General features: G+C 32.9%; 1 protein-coding gene across 3 annotated transcripts; it reads right to left on the minus strand.

Moving 5' to 3' along the window:
• Positions 1-9,791: 9,791 nt before the first annotated feature.
• Positions 9,792-20,144, minus strand: LOC114282249 (casein kinase 1-like protein HD16). Of its 3 annotated transcripts, none has more exons than XM_028224889.2 (17): positions 19,842-20,144; positions 19,216-19,640; positions 14,410-14,538; positions 14,224-14,297; positions 14,067-14,136; positions 13,855-13,910; positions 13,696-13,767; positions 13,235-13,329; positions 13,083-13,149; positions 12,854-12,983; positions 12,556-12,774; positions 12,279-12,421; positions 11,544-11,718; positions 11,320-11,410; positions 11,080-11,237; positions 10,801-10,989; positions 9,792-10,265 (listed from the first exon to the last, which is right to left on the minus strand). In XM_028224889.2, exons 2-17 carry the CDS (start codon positions 19,576-19,578, stop codon positions 10,206-10,208), a joined length of 2,091 nt encoding a protein of 696 aa, XP_028080690.2. In that variant the 5' UTR covers positions 19,579-19,640; positions 19,842-20,144; the 3' UTR covers positions 9,792-10,205. The 3 variants fall into 3 exon arrangements, with proteins under 3 accessions (XP_028080690.2, XP_028080691.2, XP_028080692.2); XM_028224890.2 differs by having other exon boundaries at positions 19,838-20,036; XM_028224891.2 differs by having other exon boundaries at positions 19,216-19,681; positions 19,842-20,013.
• Positions 20,145-20,424: the final 280 nt, after the last annotated feature.

Genomic DNA, 20,424 nt, shown 5'->3' on the forward strand with positions numbered 1-20,424 from the left:
CTTCATGTCTAGGTGGCCTCCAGCTGTTCTGGGCCTTGTCATCCAAGCAACCGGGTTGTGCCATTGGCCCCAAGCACTGGGTTCGGGGTGGTTTACCGTGGGCCGTGTGCCTTGTGGGCCTATCCATGTCAGTAATGATTATGGATTTGATGTGATATTTTGTTTGTTATGACTAAAATAATCTATTTTATCTTTTGTAACTATTTTAGCCACAAATCATCTTTCTAAACGGACTCTAAATGATTGTTTGGTAACGTTTACGTTTTCAGTTTATATTTATAAAAATTTTATAAATTAATTTTTGTTTATTTTTTGTTTATTTTTTAAAAAACATAAACTACAAACGCGTTTGGTAATTGACAAAATGTTTAAAAAAAATTAAAATATAAAAAAGAGTGAGAAATGGCAAGTGGTGACAAGTGGCAGCGGAAGACGGTGGTGGAAAGTGGTGACGGTGGATGGTGGGTAGCTAGTGGCGGTGGGTGGTGGTGGTGGGTGGGTGGGTTGGTGACGGTGGCGGGTGGTAGCGAGTGGGTGGTGGTGGCGGCGGGAGGTTGGTGGTGGTAGCAGGTGGGTGGCGGATGGCAGGTGGTAGGGGGTGGTAGCAGGTGGGTGGCGGTGGCGGGTGGGTGGGTGACGGTGGCGGGTGGTAGCGAGTGGGTGGTAGTGGTGGTGACGGGTGGTTGGTGGTGGTGGCAAGTGGGTGGCGGGTAGGTGGCGGGTGGTGGTGGTAGGTGGGTGGGTGGGTGGGTGGGTGACGGTGGCGGGTGGTGGTGGCAGGTGGGTGGCGGTGGTGGGTGGGTGGGTGACGGTGGCGGGTGGTGGGTGGTAGCGAATGGGTGGTGGTGGGTAGTGGTGGTGGTGGTGGTGGGTGGTGGTGGTGGTAATGGGTGGGTAGGTGACGGTGGCGGGTGGTAGGTGGGTGGTGGTGGTGGTGGTGGGTGGTGGTGGTGGTAATGGGTGGGTAGGTGACGGTGGCGGGTGGTAGATAGTAGCCAGTGGGTGGTGGGTGGTGGTGGTGGTGGTGGCGGCGACGGCGACAAGGGGTGGGTGGTGGTGGCGAGTGGGTGGTGGCTGGTGGTGCCGGAAGACGGTAGCGGAAAATGGTGGCGGATGGTTGCTAGTTTTGGGTGATAAAAAAAAAAAAATTCAAAACTCAAAACGGAAACACATTTTTTGTGTTTTCATTTTTTGGCCAAATTTATAAACTGAGACCACTGATTTATAAATCAAAAACTTTACCAAACAAGTTTTTATTTGAGTTTTTTAAATTTTTGTAAATATAAACAGAAAAATGAAAACGTAAGTGTTACCAAACGGCACCTAAGTAACTTGAATTTATTTATGGCACGGCTATGTTACTATCATATGTAATAGGGAATAATTGCTCACCAAACTCATTAAATGGCTCACGACTTCTATTAAAACTAGAATATGAATGAATGGCAGGATGTTTGAAATTTGATCCTACCAAATAAGATTGGTACGAAGATAAGGCAAATTACTTTTTATCTTTTCAACTATCACCTACTTTATTCTATAACTAAATAATATAAATTTTCCGTCAAGAATTTATGTGACTTATACATGATTTTTCAAATATTATAAAATATCTAATAACTTTATTTTCTTTTATTTATTATAGCAGTCATAATATTCATCAAAAAAAACTTTTTCCCCACCTTCACCACCCATATACACGTGGGGATTGGTGATCGGAAAGAGAAAAAAAAATCTGGCCAATCACAGTGGACTGGGGTCCTGGGGTGACCGCAGTGGGGGTTTTGAGCATTTTCCGATATTCATAGTGTAAGAAACTATGATTGCTGATGTGGCAAAAAAAATATGAATAACACACGTACACAAAAAAAAAAAGAAGGGGAAAAAGAGAGGGAATAAAATTATTTTAAGTATTTCACAATATTTTCATGTAATATTTACTCATAATTTCGGTGACATGTTTGGATGTCAATTTGTCTAATCATAATTAATAGTAATTACACAATAATAATATATAAGGATTGTGTGGAGTGAATATGTAGAACTCCACGAAGCTGACTTGGAGTCAGATTACTGGGGCTATATTTGGATTTTCCAACTAACAAGAAAAGTCTTCAAAGAAGGTCCAAAATTTTGAAAACACAAAGGGGGCTTTCAAAATCAGGTTAGTAATCAAATCATTTTCAGAGAGGGATGGCTAATGAATAGAAGTAATTAACTACTACTAATCCACTCTAGATTTAACCATTTTAGTTGTTATGCAAATGCTAACAATTATTCTGATTATGGGTTGGTGATAAATGTTTTATAAATAAGTCAAAAAGTGTTAAAAAAAAGATTTTATAATTGTTGAAAAATATTTTAAAACTCTTTTTGTTGTGTTGGAGGAGCAACAAAAACCCTTATTATTAATATTCTCTTTGATAATCAGGATAAATTTAATGTATATTATAAAATAAAATTATAGATGCACAATTTTTTCACATCATTTTATCCTATGAATTTACAATGAAAGTAAACCCGCATCGCACAATGTAAGACCCACTTCTATTATGAATCGATGATGTAAAATTATTTAAAAAATAACGTGCCTATATATAGCATGACTCAAGTGTGATAAGAAAAATAATAATTATTTCATTAAAAAATTACTTTCCAAACAAATCCTTAAAAATATCATGCCCCAATCCCTTTGCCAAACCAACCACAAGACTAAGCGATATAAAAAAAATAAAAATAAAAAATATTTGAAATTATTTAACTCCAATAGGGGCCTACATGTTTGCCCTATCAAACTAAATGGGAGGTCTCCAATTATCAAACTAATAAATCTAAATAATAAAAATAATATTCACTGTGTTCGTTTCTAATTTTTTAAAAATACTTTTTAAAAAATTAGACTTTCGTATTTTTTTATTTTTATTGATTTTTTAAAAATATTTTAATTTTTTTTTTAATTTTTAAACACATCTAACATAAATACACTTAAAAAGTATAATTTTCGTAAAAAAAAAAATCTTTAAAAAATTCACTAAATACGAAAAATACAAAAAAAATACAAAAAATTAGTACATTTTTTACAAATATTTTATTTTTTAGATACATCTAAGTAAGGTGCATCTAAAAAAACATATAAAAAAAATGTTTAAAATTTTAAAAATATTCACTAAAAATAAAAAAAAAATACGTAAATAAAAAAACTTAATTTTCAGAAAATTGAATACAAAAAATTAAATTCAGAAAACTGAAATCAAATATAATGATTGTTTTTCAATGATTCACGAACCATCAAATCCCAAAAGGGCCCATCATGTTGGTTTTTTCATACCCCTAATCTTTTATCCAATCTTACTTCTATGAGTGATTCATGTAATATTCCAAGCACTGAAAGCAAATTTTAATACATTTAATTTTTGAAAACGAACTTTTCCTACCATCCAATGAAATATGCTTGTTGAAGTCAAAGTGTGTTTTATTCATCGAAAATGAGATATGTTTGTATAAGTTAAATTAGTTGTTAAAGTCTATTTTATTCACACTACTTTTCAGATATATGAACGAAATAATTTTTGGCTTATGAATTCAAATACCTGTAAGAACGGTTTCTTTTTTAATCTAAATCATATGTATAAAAATCGATTTAACTTCCATAAAGAGGATGATCAAATGTCTATTTCATCTATTATTTACTTTTCTTTTTAAATTTTTTGTTGTACTTCTCAATATAAATTCTTACTACTTGTTGTTGCAACTTATTGTAAATTAAAATCTAATAAGTTATGAGTAAAATTCAAAAGCAACTGATAATTAAATTTCAACTTATTTAAATTAATTTTACCACTTAAATTGTAAGTAGAAATTAAAATAAACGGTTTGACAAGGTAAGTACAAAAAAAAAAAAAAAAAAAACTACTAGAGTACTTCCTCTTTGACTTTAATCTCTTGAATCTTGATTTTTTTCATCACTTCAAATCGAAATATTTGACTTTGTAATTTTATGAATTTTTATTTTTGTAAATCCATGCTTCTTCTTGTGGCCAATCCAACTACAAGAACGAAAGCAGCAGAAATTATTCGATTCATGATAAATTCATGTCATTTTTTGAAAATGAAAAAAGAAAAAGAAAACTTATTTGATTTTTTTCTTTCCAAATTACTATTTAAATTTATGATTCAAATTAAATCATAAATTTCATTTTACCTCTATGATTTAGTTTATGTATGCATAATCTCGTCATTTAAAATAAAGTATTTAACCCATTATAATTTGTAAATCAAAGCGCATCGTCAGATCTATTAACAGCATTAGCAAAAAGACTAAATCACTCTTATACATAAATAATCTCATTATGCAAACCACTGATATTTTCGTCAATTATTTTAGACAAAATTCATTTTAACCTTATTTATTTTACTCTATGTGCAGTTTTATCCCTTAACATTTAGGAATAAGTACATAAATCCCCTTATGTCCTAACATGTACTTCACACTTGCTATTAATTTGAATAAAATTTTATTAGTCCACAATTATAAAGAATTATATATTTATTTCAAAATGACAAAAAGTCAACTGAATTAAGCATAGTTTGGGAAGTTGGTTTTGGTGGGTTAGGGGCTAAAATAGTCACAAAAAATAAAATAAGTTATTTTAGTCACAAAAAACAAAACATCAAATTCAACCCATAATCATTACACTCCTCTTTCACAAAAAAAGTCAAAAAAGTCAAAAAGAAACCAGGCTTTTTAGTCCCAGGCTAAAATAGCCAAAAAGTCAAAAAGTCAACCCACTTCCCAAACGGAGGCTTAATACAACCTAATACAAATTAAAATTATAGAAAAGTAAGCCAAGTAAAAAGGGGTTAGTCTAGTGGTCCATATAGCTATTCCTTGGAACCATGAGAAGATTAGAAATTCAAAGTTTGAGTTAATGAAGCAATTTTGATTCTTTCGTGTAATCTAACTTATTAATTCCTAACCTTCTATCAGATCGCAAAGTTTATGTCAATGCCTAATGAACCTAACTTTGACTGCGAATGGTACAAACAAAGGACTTGGTCCAAACCCTTCTTGTGGCCCAGCGAGTTTGCTGGTTCATATAGCTGGACTTTTTCACAGCCCAATTGGCCCACCACAATTCTATTTGACACTATTAAATCAGTGACTACTAACTAATCGAAATGAAAATACTCGGTCAGCACCGTTATCTAACTGTCAAGGTTTCTCTTTCCTCAAATTTCTCTGTTCTTCTGTTTCAATAGGATTGTTTTAAAAAGATAGTTAAAAATTAATTTTTGACTTTTTTAACTCTTTTACTATTTTATGTGAGAGGTGATTGACCTAAAACGAATTAAACGTTGACTTTTAACTTTTTATGCATGTTGCCAAAACAACCCTAACTATTAGATTATTAAAAAATCTCGAGTTGCTTTAATATCAAAACATCATTTAATGAATGTGGATGTTTTGAGATATAAAGATAGAGAGAGATTTGGGAATAAATTTAATCTCATGTCTAATGAAACACACCTTACTCATCAGAATTAGATAGTCCTCTTCTTATTGAACAAACACATAGTCACGTGATATTCTGAAAAATTATATTGGTTTTAATCTTAGAAGGCTAGCTCTTTGTTTATTGTCTATCTTATCATAATCTTAGGTTTTGAATGGGTTGGATTAGATAATATTAGCATTTAATTAAAAAATTGTTAGAATGAAATTATCAATTCATTTAATCAGGACCTTTTAGCTTAGTGGTTATGTAGTATCATGTTGCTGCGGTTTGAGGTTTCGAGTACAAATCCTATGGAGAGGAATTTGATACATTTGACTACTTTTCCCTCATTACAAGGATTGTATTGAGTTGAGCTTGTAAATATGTGTAGTTAGACTGCAATTATCTAATTTGAAGTAAATACTATCATATTTGTAATTAATCTCTTACCAATTGGCAAACAAAATTATTAATTTTTTTGAATTGTGTATCATATTCCATGTTTGATAAAAGCTTATCAACTTTGTAATTTAATCAATTAGTCTAACATCTTCCTAATCTCCCATTCAAATTCAATAGTCTCCCGGAAACATCATATATAAATAAACTATTGATCTAAATCTCAATTTTCTTAACCAAATATAAAATTTATATATTTATTAGATCATTAAACCAATTTCAACATTATCTTCCCAAACAAGCATTGTCTAATAGTATTAGGATTTGCTAATGTAAAATGGGGTTGCTTGGCTTGAGGGTTCTATTCTAATAGAACCTTTCAGAGTGTGATCTGGTCAAGGTGGGAGACTTTGTATTATCCTATAATTCAAGGGTACGTCTCTTGCCTTCAATATTTTAAGGTTGAAATGGTCACAAAAGCTTCATAAAAGAACATCGCCTTCTTGTTTTTTGAGTAAGAGTTCAATGTTTTTAATGTTAAAAATGTCAAGAAAACATGATAAAAGAACTTCTTCTTCTAGTTTTTTGAGTAAGAGTTCTTTCTTTTTCTTTTTCTTTTTCTTTTTAAGGTTCAATTTAATAAAAAGAAAAACAAATAAAAAATAGGGTTTAATTGTTTGAAATTAGATAAATGAATTTCAGTTAAAATTAAATATTTTTATGAATAATTTGATCTAGATTAGTACATGAAATTTAACTACTGAGAGAAAAAAAAAACTTTAATGTTTTTATACATTTATATTTAACTACGTATAATTTTTTTTCATACATTTATTTTTAACTAAGTGTGTGTATATATATATATATATATATTGTGATATAACACGTAAACATAATATAAACTAGACATGAACCCAAAATAACATGGCATGATACCAATAAATAAATAAATAAATAAATTGGGCTAATATTAAGAAATTCGGGCACTAAGCCCAAGATGACACAATTTGAAGGCCATAATTCAAATCACATTTATCATTATTATTTTTTAAATATAAATGCAATTAGATCGATTAATTTAATTTTGGGTAGTGATTCATCCCCCGAAAATGGGGGAGCCCGAATCCCCCTAATTGCCATTTCAGGTTAAAAAAAAAAAAAAAAAAAAGGAAAAAAGAAAGAAAAAAAGAAAACAGTTTCCAAAATTGGAAATTAGGGGGATTAGGGGGCAACTTTTTAGGGCTACAAATCATTTCCCTTTAATTTTTTTGTAAATATGTTTCTAATCATTAAAATAAATCCCAAAATAAATCCCATAAACCACGTAACAGTGACTGCTGCACCCTGCACAATAACCATCCCCAATTTCCTAGTCAATAAATGATGACGTTGGGATGCAAAAGAAAGCTATCTACATTATTATTATTTTTTATTTTTGTTTTTCTTGAATTCATAAGGCAATACTTGGATGGAGATATGACTTTTTGATTGGATTAATAATCTAATAAAATATACAATTATATGTTTGTACTATAGCATCTAAAGATTTTAGGGATTACATTTTTTTCGGCCCAGAAAATAAATTTTTTGTTACAAAAAATATTATGAGACCAATTTCAATGAAAAAACTGTTCCAAAAAGTTTTTTTTTTTTAAAAAAAAAAAAATCTTTACTGACAATTATAAAAATATCATTAATAATGCTACTGCCATGAAAATTTTCATCCCAAAAGGATAGTAATTTATTATTAAATATTCAATTTTATTATTGAAAACACAATAATGACACTTTTGACCATTGAAATATTTCGTTCTTAAAAAATAATTTTATCTCAAAATTTTTGTATCTAAAACTTTAATTTGTTGTAATATTGGTTTACAAAATTTAAATCCAAACTACTAGTCCACGTGATATCCATCACGTGGAGAGACTATTGAATTCCAAAAAGCGGCATGTAACAAAATCGGGATTTATGAGGGGTTCATAATTAATTGGTTAAGTTATAAAATTAATAAGATTTTGCAAATTCCTATTAATCTTGAGTCAATCTAAACATAAAATATAATACAAAGTTCGATAATTTCAAACTAAAAATCAAACTTTATTTTACAGTGTCCCATTGAGGATGTGTGTGTATGGACTAAAAATTCGTTCATTTTTTCCCTTCTTTTTTAAAAAAAAATAATAATAAAACTTTTTCACTACAAATTCTTGATCTAAATACAACCCTAGTACTTTACTAATGGTGGAAAACATTGCCACAGAAAAATAAGACCTTAAAAGTAAATTTTATTGCTTTTGAGAGTGAATTAAAAAATACAGAGAAGAAAGATGAGATAAATTGTTGTCCAGTTGGCTATTTTTCAGCACATATTTTTCCATAATAATTGTGGCTCAATAGTGCAGACTAAGGGTACAAATCGTGCCCTATTGTATCGTTTTCATGCCGTGTCATATCAGGTTTGTGTTTAAAATAATCCAACACTAACACAACTCATTTAATTAAATGTGTTAATTATCTTAATACTGACCTGACCCATTTATAATTGTGTTAACCCTAACACGACACACTTAATACGATGCGCAAAAAATATCTGAAAAATATAATCTTTTGGTTTTTAAAATCTGTTTTTCTTTTGAAAAAAATTAATTAAACATAAAAACTAGTTTGCTGAAAAAAAAATAAAAAAATTATCACTATTTTTATATTAATTTTTCTTTTTTGATGTGAATAATTTTTTGATTTATATTTTTATCAAACTAATTTATAGTTTGTAAAAAAATTCCAAAGAACAAATTTTAAAAACTAATCAAACAGAGTGAATAATAACTATAACGCAAAAAAATATTAATAAACTAACTAAATCAAACAAAGTGAATAAAAATTGTAACACAAAATATATTAATAAATTAACAAAATTTATTGTAATTGTCAATAACGCTACTCACCATTGCAAGTTATAACTTGTATGCCACGAAGAATTAAAAAAAATTATGGCTTACAATCACTTTATAATTAATTTAGGGTTACACTTCATTAGATATATATATTATTTAGAGATTTAAATTTTAATTTAATAGATAAGAATGAATTACTCAAGATGTTGTAGTTACTAAATTCAAGTTTTATTTAAATTACATGTAAATCAATATTGACACAAATTTTTACACAGATAAAACGTGTCCAATTCAGATTTCACATGGTCAACCCAAACATGACCCATTTAATATCCATGATTCAAATAAAAAATAATTACCCCTAACTCTCTAATTCCGTGTACGAGCGGCATTAATGATTTACGTGACAAATTCCCACTCCTAGTGCAGACCCATTAGATTTTGAAAAACATACTGAAAAAAATTACACACATTTTTAGGTAAAATTTAATCTACTGATTTATGAAATTGAATCCATTATAGTTAGCTTGTAATTAGGTAGTTTTAAAATAATTACAAAAAAATAATAAAAAAAAATTAAGAAAAAACACTCATCTCGTAATTGTCCAAGCTCAACTACAATCAGCCCATCTGCGTCTGTGAATTTTTTTTAAAAAGGATTAACAATCATAAAACAATTTAGATCCCCAGCATTTATCTACGTCTTGGGGTATTTTGGAAAACCCCAAAAAAAACTGACATACATACAGATATACTCAAGATTTTACTTATGTATACTATAAATTATTCACTAAACATATTTTAATTAAGTGCATAGAGAACCCATTCAATTTCTAAATTGACAAACACCTAACATACAAAATTAAGTCCCAATTTTAACCCACAAATTTGACCATTTCCATTAAAAAAATCTATCTAACAAGTAATGAAATATACCACTCAAGATTCTATTCTATACCATGTGAGAAATGAAGCATAGGTAATGAATTCTAAACCACAGGAAGCAAGAAAAATAGATCAAATTACTTCACATGGGCACAAAGTCTTAAACCAAGTTCTCATTCTTATTGTATTAAAAGGGGGAAAAAAAAAAAAAAAAAAAAACTATACGCAATTAACTGCAACAAATAAAAACATCCATCATCCTTTTGGAAGGGTCTGGTTGTTAATGGACATCACTGAGAAAGATTATCCATACAACCAACAGACAACAAGAGGTTCCATACTATTATGACTACACATTAAAATTAAAATTTTGATTGATCAAAATTTCTCTTGCCTGGATATGCCAATTCAGAAAACCCAGATCGATTGTGCTCCCAAGCCAGATGGCTTCTTGTCAAAGAAAGCTTGAGAGAGGAATAAACCTTAATGGGCATCAAGCATCATCCCAGCAAAAGATTTCACAGCCGCTTACGACACTGTACGACCATAGCAAACCGATGCAATATAAAGATTTTTCGCCCACTTCTCCTGCAACAACCGACCAAAACAAAATTTTAGACTCCATGGATTTTTGATTGAAGAATCCATAAGAAAAGAGAAACTAACTACTGCATAAGGACCTTATTTGGTGCAGCTTATGGAGGCACTTAATCGCTACTTTTTTTCTTTTTTCAAATATATGCCAGTGCTTGGTGAGCCTTCTACTTAATTAGTTTATAAGACATAAATAGCTTAAATAAGCTGAAAAATATTGATTACTGAGAAACAGGGAAGACATGCTTTTAGCATGTGCTTTCTGATTATTAGCTTTTTAGGTTGCAAAAAAACTACACCAAATAGGCCCATATATGTAACTAGCGGAGGTACCCTCCTGATGCATTTGCATTTTACATCTAAACTTTTCACGAGTTTGATGAATGAGGAAGATGAGTTGAATTTAAAAACCATTTTAGCAGTTAACAATTTTATGGGAATTCTTGAAAATAAAAAATCAGCAAAGTGACAGCTTCAAAAGATGTTCTGAGTTGTGTGCTTTATATAATAGAATAGATAGATAATTCACCTTGACATGTGTGCTGGGAAAAGCAGAAGTACGGAGTGTCTCCTGCGTTTCATCTGCTGGCTTTCTTCTCGGCACGCTAAGAACAAATGCAGCCTGGTCCCAAGTTGCGGCAGTTGCAGTAATACGATATCCAAAATCCCAACGCCTATGAATGCCCTCGCTAGGGTAAAGAAAATCTAGTTCAACAACCTAAACATCATAAACATAGTTAGCACAGGTTAAATAGCTTGTCAAAAAGATAAGAAATCAATACTAGGACATTGAAATATTCAAGAAAACCTGATCTGAAAATCCTGCACCACGAGACATAACAACTCCCCATCTGTTTCCAGAGGTGGCCATGGAAGTAACATAAAAACCCTCCTTCCACTTTTTGTTTATCCACTTGAAAGGAAATGAATCGCTAACTTTGTATGACTGCTGTAAATACTGTGTACCTGAATTCAATTAATAGAGATTAGTTGAGTGAAATTTCATTAAAACTAATAAAAATCAATTAATCAAACATCTTAGACTAACCCTTTGACATTACTACTAACGAGCTCCCATTAGTAGCTCCTGCTATTGCACTGATATAGTAGTTCTTTTCCCATTGCTCCATTATCCATTCCTTAAAAAATATCCCAAGACACACACAAAAAACAAAATAAAATAAAAATAAAATTGTCAGCAGAAATATTTTGCTAGGAAAATAAATTGCAAGGTAAATTATGATTTTGATAAAATGATAATATGAGATGCACCTTGTGCAGAAAGCAGGGTGAAAGTTCATAAACTTGCGCGGTGAAACCAGTGCCTGCATCCATGATTAACGCCCACAAATTTTGACAAGAAGCAACGCTACTGATATATAATCCATCTACATTTCCTTTCTCGATGTGCTGCACCAGCCTTGCATCTGCCACATTATAGTGATACCTAAAACCACATATCAACACACGCAATCTCATATTTTCAACATTATCCTTATTTTCCCAAACATTCAGATAAAACAGATGAGACTAGAACAGGAGACAGGATAAGAGGAATAGATAAAAGTAGCACACCAAAATAGACGGTACATGAAAAATTATATAATAGCCAGAATGCCAAAAATGGTTTGAAAAAAATAAATAAATAAACATAAAAAAACAAAAAAAAAAATAGGCGGTGTTTGGGAAAGATTTTTTTTGGTTTTTTTCACTAAAAGACAAATTGGTTACAAAACCAAAAAAAAAAAAATCCAAACAAAATATCACACCAAACCCCATAATCATTTCACTTTTTCTCTCACAAACATCACATCCAACCACAACAAAACCCAACTATCTTCCCAAACACAAAAAAAAATTTCTCCAATAATATCCTACAACTAAAAAAACCCACTTCCCAAACACCCACATAATCACACTAACCATAGTAGAACTTTGCGACTTAGCCTGCATCAATTTCAGTGAACCAAGATAGCGAGCAGCACAAGGCTTGAAACAAAAACATACCTTTGTTTCATAGGTCGACGAGCATTGTAAACACTAATCCATTGTGTTGCAGGCATCCCCAAACGAACCTTTTTCTTGGGTTGTTCCTCTTCCTCGTCATCCAAAGTCAGCCGGCCTCTCTTCTGACCAACTTGAAAGATAAGCTTCAAAGAGGAACGTAAAAGTTAGGCATATTCCACAAATATGGAGGGAAAAAGAAATCAATTGATTTATAAATAAATAGTAACTTTGGCATGAAAATAGGACATCGGAGAATATGATAAAACAATGCAAATACCTTCTGAGCACCATCGGTGTTAATTGGCCTGATATCCGGATTTGGACCCACTATTCCATCAAAGAGTGAAATATATTTTGCATAGTTGGGCTCCTCATCGAACTTCAAGTTCACCACATATTCAATAAATAGTCTGAAAGGCTGTGGACAGAAGCAACACAGAGACTCTGGAGATGTTGCCATCTTCTTCTTGCAAACAAGGAAGCTTTTATTCTCACCCTACATGAAGCATCATGTCAAAAAAATTGCATAAAGAAACAGTACAGATAAACTTTACCAGTAGAGGTTATTGACTAACCTGGTAGCCTTGCCAAGGCAGACGACCACGGAGAAGAAAAATGAGAGTGTAAGCAAGAGATTCTAAATCATCTCTCCTGCTACCAATTCTGCCTAAATGAGCATGCACACTAGCGTAGCGCACTGTTCCCCTGCCAAACAGAACGATTGTCAGCCAAGGAGCAGCAATATTTGGTTTTTTTTTTTTTTTTATAAGCTAAGTAACCATGATGTATCACAAGAAGTTGTACCTGAAAACATCAGGCCTTTGGTCATACTCAACATGCAGACCAGTTGAAGCATCTCGCCATCGAGTAGCTATTAGCCAAAAAGATTATAGAAATGATTATAGTTCAACACTGTCACAAAGTAACTGTTCAGGACTAAGAATGATGTGACTTGCCTAATCCAAGATCAACCAAAAATAGTCTTTTCTCATCTGGAGTTCCTGGAGTACCAAGCAAAAAGTTCTCAGGTTTTACATCCCCATGCACATACCTGCCACATACAGTGATGAATAGAACTAAATATTACATAATCCATAGTTCCTAGACAGCATAGTCACACCTGAACTATAAATTATCATATTCAAACGGTATGATAACAATGAAAAGGTAAAGAAGCATCTTCAGATGACATTTTTTTATGAGTCTTCCGAAGATAATTATTTTAATCCAATGTCCCACAGAATCCTAAAATAGAATACTGCATAAGAATATTCAAGGTTTCCACAATTCTCTCACATCAAAGCTTTAGATTATGCAATCACATACCAATGCTTTACAAATGGTAACCTTCATCCTTAAGGACATCAGACATATGAGCCCAAAGGTGGGAAAGAAAGAAAAAATAATTATAACTCACCCTCTAGAGTGCATCTTCTCCAATATAGATATTGCTTCAATGGCAATGCATGCTACCATTTCAATGGACATCCTGAAATTTTGACAAGGAATGGAAACATGAAATAGTACAGTAATGAACAAACTAAAAAATAAAACATATTTGAAACTTCATACGCACGCATGAGAGTTATTATTCCAAACATCCCACAAGCTTGGTCCCAACATATCCATAACCTGCATAGAAAAATGTCTTCTGTTATACAGCCAATCTAAACCACATAGTGGAAGACTGAGAAAACATCGTGCTGGACTCCATAAAATCAAAACCAGCAAGATAAAAATACCATGAATTAAAATAAGAACCATCAAGATGAGGTATCAAAACCATACCATGACATAATAGTCACCTTGTCGGCCTTTGTAATGTACTCGAGGTACACCATGACTGCCACCAAGAGTGCTGTGCAAAAAACAAAGAAGCAGAGAAAAATTAATGCTTATTATGAGTGCAGAATTATAAAAGAATTAAGAAAATAATGATACTCACTTGTAAACTTGCCACTCATACGGCGGTCCATAATTACATCCTTTGCTACTTCGATGCTCAAATTTTAGAGCCACCTAAAATAGACAGGCCATAACTGTGTGGTTATTTTACTAAAGCAGAGCAGCAGACACCAGCAAGGTAGTCAAACTTGATTATCAGAAAAATGCAAAGATGCACACTACATACCTCTGCAGCTGTAGGCCCAGATCTATCACTGGTACCACCAGTAACACGGCGACCTACATAGACTTGTCCAAAGCCTCCCTTACCAAGCTTTCTATCTATTCTGTACACAGGGGAACCACCCACCTGAACCTGTAGTGAAGAGAAAAAGGATTAAAATCCTTGTAGCAGTTTTGAAATCCACCTAGCAGAATGCTAAATGAGTGCAAACATCAAACAGTTTTGAAATCCACTAATTCATTTCAAGAGGATTATCTACCATACAAAACATTTGCACCCACATTTATGTTTCTCCTTATAATATAATTTGTCAATTCAAGTAAATCCCAAGTTGTAAGCAAACTATCACAACCATTTACCATTCGGAAAGTGGGAGGTGTCAGAGCTATGTTACCAGAAAACACTAATACCCTAGCGAATTACGTATTGGTACGCACGTTCCGACACATAGTACACTTTCATTCCAAAATAGTAAATTTAGTGATCCGAAGCGATCCCAAAGTTTTTTTCAATATATTTCCTTAAATGTTACCTTAGGAGACAAATAAAATATATAAACTAAAATCCAAAGTGAGTTAAGTTTTGACGAGTCAAAAACATAAAAAAATGGGTAATGATTTTTATAGAAATGATTTGCTACATGAAAAAAAAAAAAATTTATTAGAAGAATACCTTAAATTCTTAAGTGTAATATATATATATATATAAGTCTACTCCTATCGTACCACATTTTAGAACATGTGGCATACCACATTTCCGTTTCCGTTCCCGTTCCCGTTCCACATACCGAAACAATCCATGTTCTAGATAACATAGTGTCAGAGGTTGGGAGAGCTGAGAAAAGGAAGTAAACATCAGATACGTTTTAAAGGGCAGAGGATTATGGAGGTGTTGCTTGGGGTTCACCACGGGTCTCATCCGGTGATCTGAACCATTTATCTTGTAAAACCTTTGTTTATCCATGAAAAGAAATCAAATTGATCCAATAATCATAGCCACATAATTTTATGATATTTATCTTTCAAAAAGACAAATGGCTATTTTTAAAATCATACTTCTTGTTCATTATTCGAAAAATATGATGAAATTATGTGGCTACGATTATCAGACCAATATGAAATTTTTCATGAATGATCTACAAATAGAGTCCTACTCCTACAAGATGAATGGCTTTGATCACCAAAGTAGGACTCGTGGTTCATAGGCACCCAAAAGCACCCTCTCGGACAGGAAAGAATCCTTTCTCTTTCAAAGTATCTTCCCACAATTTGTCCAAAAACACACATAACACACAACTACCATGTCATATGTGCAGGTCCAAATCCATTATAAGTATCAATGAAAATTGAAGGGATACAAAGATAAGAAACAATAATTCAAGAACAAGAAGTAAAGAATATGCAGATGTAAATGTACTTTGTTAGTTTACATGTGAATAAATAACTTTAGAATCTAAAAAGCATTTGAATAAGTTCAGTTTTAAATAAAATACACAATATATATGTATATACATTATCATTAAAATAAACAAAATAATGTTAACATTATTAGCAATCCTCGACTTTGGCAAAAGAAAGTTAGAAGCATGAAGCAGATAGAGCAAGAGGTGTTGGGTTGGGTGGTTGAAACAAGCTAGAACAACATGTTTTGTCGGGTCCTATCCCAAAGGTTGAAGCCAAGGATCACCTAATACGTTCTAATAATAAAGGAGAACGTTGATGAAGTATCATAGACATGGCTTCTCTCAAGTGTCCATGCAACAAAGATAAACAAAATAATGTTAACATTATTAGCAATCCTCGACTTTGGCAAAAGAAAGTTTGAAGCATGAAGCAGATAGAACAATAGGTGTTGGGTTGGGCAGTTGAAACAAGCTAGAACAACATGTTTTGTTGGGTCCTATCCCAAAGGTTGAAGCCAAGAATCACTTAATACGTTCTAATAAAAAAGGAGAATGTTGATGAAGTATCATAGACATGGCTTCTCTCAAGTGTCCGTGCAACAAAGGATAGGGAAAAATCTTTTCCCCTACAAATGGTTACAGAGTCTTAAAATTTTAGGAGTCTAAAATCTCTCACCACTGACATAGGCTGACATAGGCAGCCACATGTGCCCATAGCAAAATGCAAAATAACCAAAAATCAAAACGAGCTTGAATCAATATTGCACATGTTGCAATATAGGACTACAAGGTTTCACAATTCAGCATTACTTACATAGATGTACAGTTACATTATCGTAATTATAAAATGGTGGGATTTCAAATTGGTAAATACATATTGCTAAAGCAAGAGCAAACTAGCAAAAAATGCAATATGATCAACAGCTCATATTCCGACAAAACATATTTAATATGCTTTACAGTTACCAATAAAATAACGCCACTGCTTGAAATTAACACAACAGCTGCCAGATGTTTTGACGTAATACAATTATTTCATTTTTGTCATTATATCAATAATTAGTTTTTATCTTGTCTAATAAAATATTCCCTATGCAATTAAAAGCAACTGGAAACGAAAAAAATCCTCAAATGATATTAGAGAAAACACAGCCAAGTACGTGGCCATTCCATCATGGTAACAAATGTCATAAAACAGGAAAGAAGTTACTCCATCAACGAACTTCGCAATCTGAATTAATTTTGTAATGGTTCATTCCAAAGGCAATACAACTCCCAAAATTCTGCAGATGCAAGTAAGAATAGTATCTAACCCTCAAATGATAGGCCACTTTTGTTGCATGGACACAGACACAGGTATGAACACAAGACACCACGGCCTTGTTTGGTTTGTATCTTAAGAGAGAATTTTTGAAAAAAAAAAAATTCAAAAATTTGTTTGGTTGAAAATTTTAGGGGGGAAAAAAAAATCCAAAATCACTTTTCTCTCTACTACCTACACACATCAATCAATTGCTTTTTTTTCTTTCCTCTCTTCTCTCACATTCTACACATCAATCAATCACTTTTTTTCTCCCACCTATCTATTCAATTACAAAAAAAAAAAAAATTAAATCATCCCAAATTCCAAAACTCCAAAACTATTTTCAAAACATATAACCAAACAAAATTTAAAATTTTGTAAACTCTTTTTAGAAAATTATTTTTTTTAATTATTTCATAAATACAAACCAAATATAGCCCACGATTTTGACCAAAGAAAAAGGATACGGACACAGTGAGAATACAACCAAAAAAAACATTTCACTATGTATACGAATATTAATTTAGAGGACAAAGTTATAAAAGATATTACCGTATATGTAGGCGTATTATTATTATTTTTTTTCACTTTTCCCTACTTTGTTTCTATATATTTTTACTCGACACCAAATCAGCTTTCCTTTTAAATCTACAAAGGTGTCCTCCCAATGTGTCCTACAAAAATAATGAGTAATTTTGGCTCTCCATGTGGCATGTCCGACAGACAGACGTCCCCGCAGCATGTCAAAGTTGGAAATTCCATGATCTTACTAAACCTCTCTAACTACAGCTGCAACACATACAAACAAAGAAGAATAGAGTCCATGGACACAGACACAAGCACTAGACATAGCAATTTTTTTATTATTTTTTTTTTTGGGAGGGGGGGGAGAGATACGGACACAGCGAATAGAACAAAAAACCATATTTTCAATATTTTTCTTTGCTGTGTATATGAATATTAATTTAGAATAGAGTTTTAGAAGACATCAATATATATGTGGGCCCTTTTTTTTCCCTCCCCTTTTGTCTCCATATATTTTATGTTGACCCCAAATCAGCGTGTGGCTCGTCCAACAAAGGTGTCTAGAGACATGTCTTACTATCTGTGAAGTGTTCCCAAATTTTGACTCATCATGTGGCATGTACGAAACATGGACACACATGTTTTAAAATGACCATGCTTCCTAGTATACAAGGATAGCAAAAATGAGGCAATCAAAAACCCTCTAAACGGTACAACGAGAATCATTGCCCTCGTATTTAAGACAAACTGGAAATCATTGCCCTCGTATTGAAGACAAACTGGAAAACGACAAAATTCCAAAGATGACATTAAAGGAAATGCAGCCAAGTGTGTGTCCCGACCATCATGGTAACAAATGTCAAAAAGAGGAAAGAAATTACACCATCAACAAACTTCACAATCCGTGCATTAATTCTGTAATGGTTTGTTCTAAAGGACATACAACTCCCAAGATTCCGCAAATGTGAGTAAGGATGATATCTAGCCCTCAAATGATAAGCCACTCAAAAGTATATATTTGCTTGAGCAAATGGCACCTGTTGGAAATTCAACAATCTTACCAAATCTTTCTAACTACAGCTGCAACACATACAAGGATAGCAAAAAATGAGGTAATCAATGACCGTCTTAACGATAAAAATAAAAAAAAACAGAATCAAACGTCCCACATCAAAACTCCAAAAATAGAGATACTCATGCAAATCATGGCAACTCTTTCTACGCAACATCTTCCACTGAGCAAACTTTCATCTACCATCACAATTTTTACAAAACACAGCCCAATCTCTCTCACACAGACCCACACGCCATGATACAGTCTCGCGTAATTTAGTAACACCCAAAAAATATCATAATTCCATCTCCAAAATAGCGTAGACAGACAACATCAAAAGCCAGTGAAAGAGGAAATTCTGTTTTTTTTTTTTTTTAAATTAGTTAATTTATTTTATTTTATTGTTTTGTCCAAGCTATAGTTCTACATTCACCAACGAAACAAATTCATGCAACACAAAATACCAACCGATTAACTAACAAAACAAATAAATACAAACACAAGAATGCATATCAAGAGTCTCACCCTTTCAGGAAGCGGCGCAGTGCTTCCTTCATCTTCGCCACCAAGAGCTTTATCAGCGCTCTTAGCGCCACCACTACCGAAATCATCCATGGGCCTCTCCCCTACTTCCTCCCTCCCACCACCACCGATATCGCCGCCGACACGGACTGGTTCTTCCAAAACCCTGTTGTTACCAACCTCCCTCGCCTCCGCCGCCGGTGCCGCCGCGGCAACTACGTTCTCATTGACCGCCTGATCTTTCTTGGCCGCTGCTCGCCGCCTTCGAGTCCTCGTCGCAATCGCTGCTTCGCCTTCAGTTGGGTTCGATTTCGGCTGCTGCTTCGCTGCCCGACCCCTGCGAACTCCGCTACGCAGTACAGGCATCGTTCATCCTTCAAACCTCATCCCTATTAAACCCTAATTTCCTCAAAAAATCCTCACTTTCTCTGCAAAATTCACGTAAATACACAACTCAGTCCATCAACACCTATCACATCAGCAAGAACACAAAGAAGACAACAACATCAACAATACTTCCAAAAAAAAAAATTAACACAAAAAACACAGACGAAAAACAACGAAAACGATTGTAATGAGAAATGTATCAAAAAAATCAAAGCTTTATTTAAAGAAATTGCGATACAAACGAAATTGAAGAAGCTGAGCGATCAATCGGGATTCGAAGATTGATTTGATTTAGGGATCTTCGGAGAGAGAGTTGATTTCGAACCAGAGAGAGAGAGAGGAAAGAGAGAAGAGGGCTTCGAGTACTTGCAGAGAGATGAGAGAGAATCTGTGGATGATTTTAGATCTATTCTCTCTCTATATATATATTTGTGTGTAATAATATTGGGGAAAATATCGAAATAGGCTTTTTTATTGACGATGAGAGTACGAGAAGCGTTGATCAAGATGGAATGGACGGTTGGATTGGGGTTTAGTGAAATTTCAGCTCTTTAAAATTATGTGAGAAGAAAAAAAAAGGTGAGATAGGAAAGAACAGTGAGGGTGGGAAATTACCAGATAGGGCTTGTAAATTTGAGCTATGACAAACCTAACCGCCAAGAGTGTGTACTCCTTTTTTCAAATTAAAATTTAAAAAATAATTATATTTTTTAAATAAAAAATTTGTATTTCAATTAGTCTACAAAATATTTTTGAATTTTATAAGTCTTATTATTTTAGATATTTGATCTATCAAATTTTAATTATCATATTTAAAATATTTTA

Source organism: Camellia sinensis, chromosome 15 (genome assembly GCF_055761805.1).
Source record: "Camellia sinensis isolate YWXY chromosome 15, ASM5576180v1, whole genome shotgun sequence".
Classification (NCBI taxonomy): domain Eukaryota; kingdom Viridiplantae; phylum Streptophyta; class Magnoliopsida; order Ericales; family Theaceae; genus Camellia; species Camellia sinensis.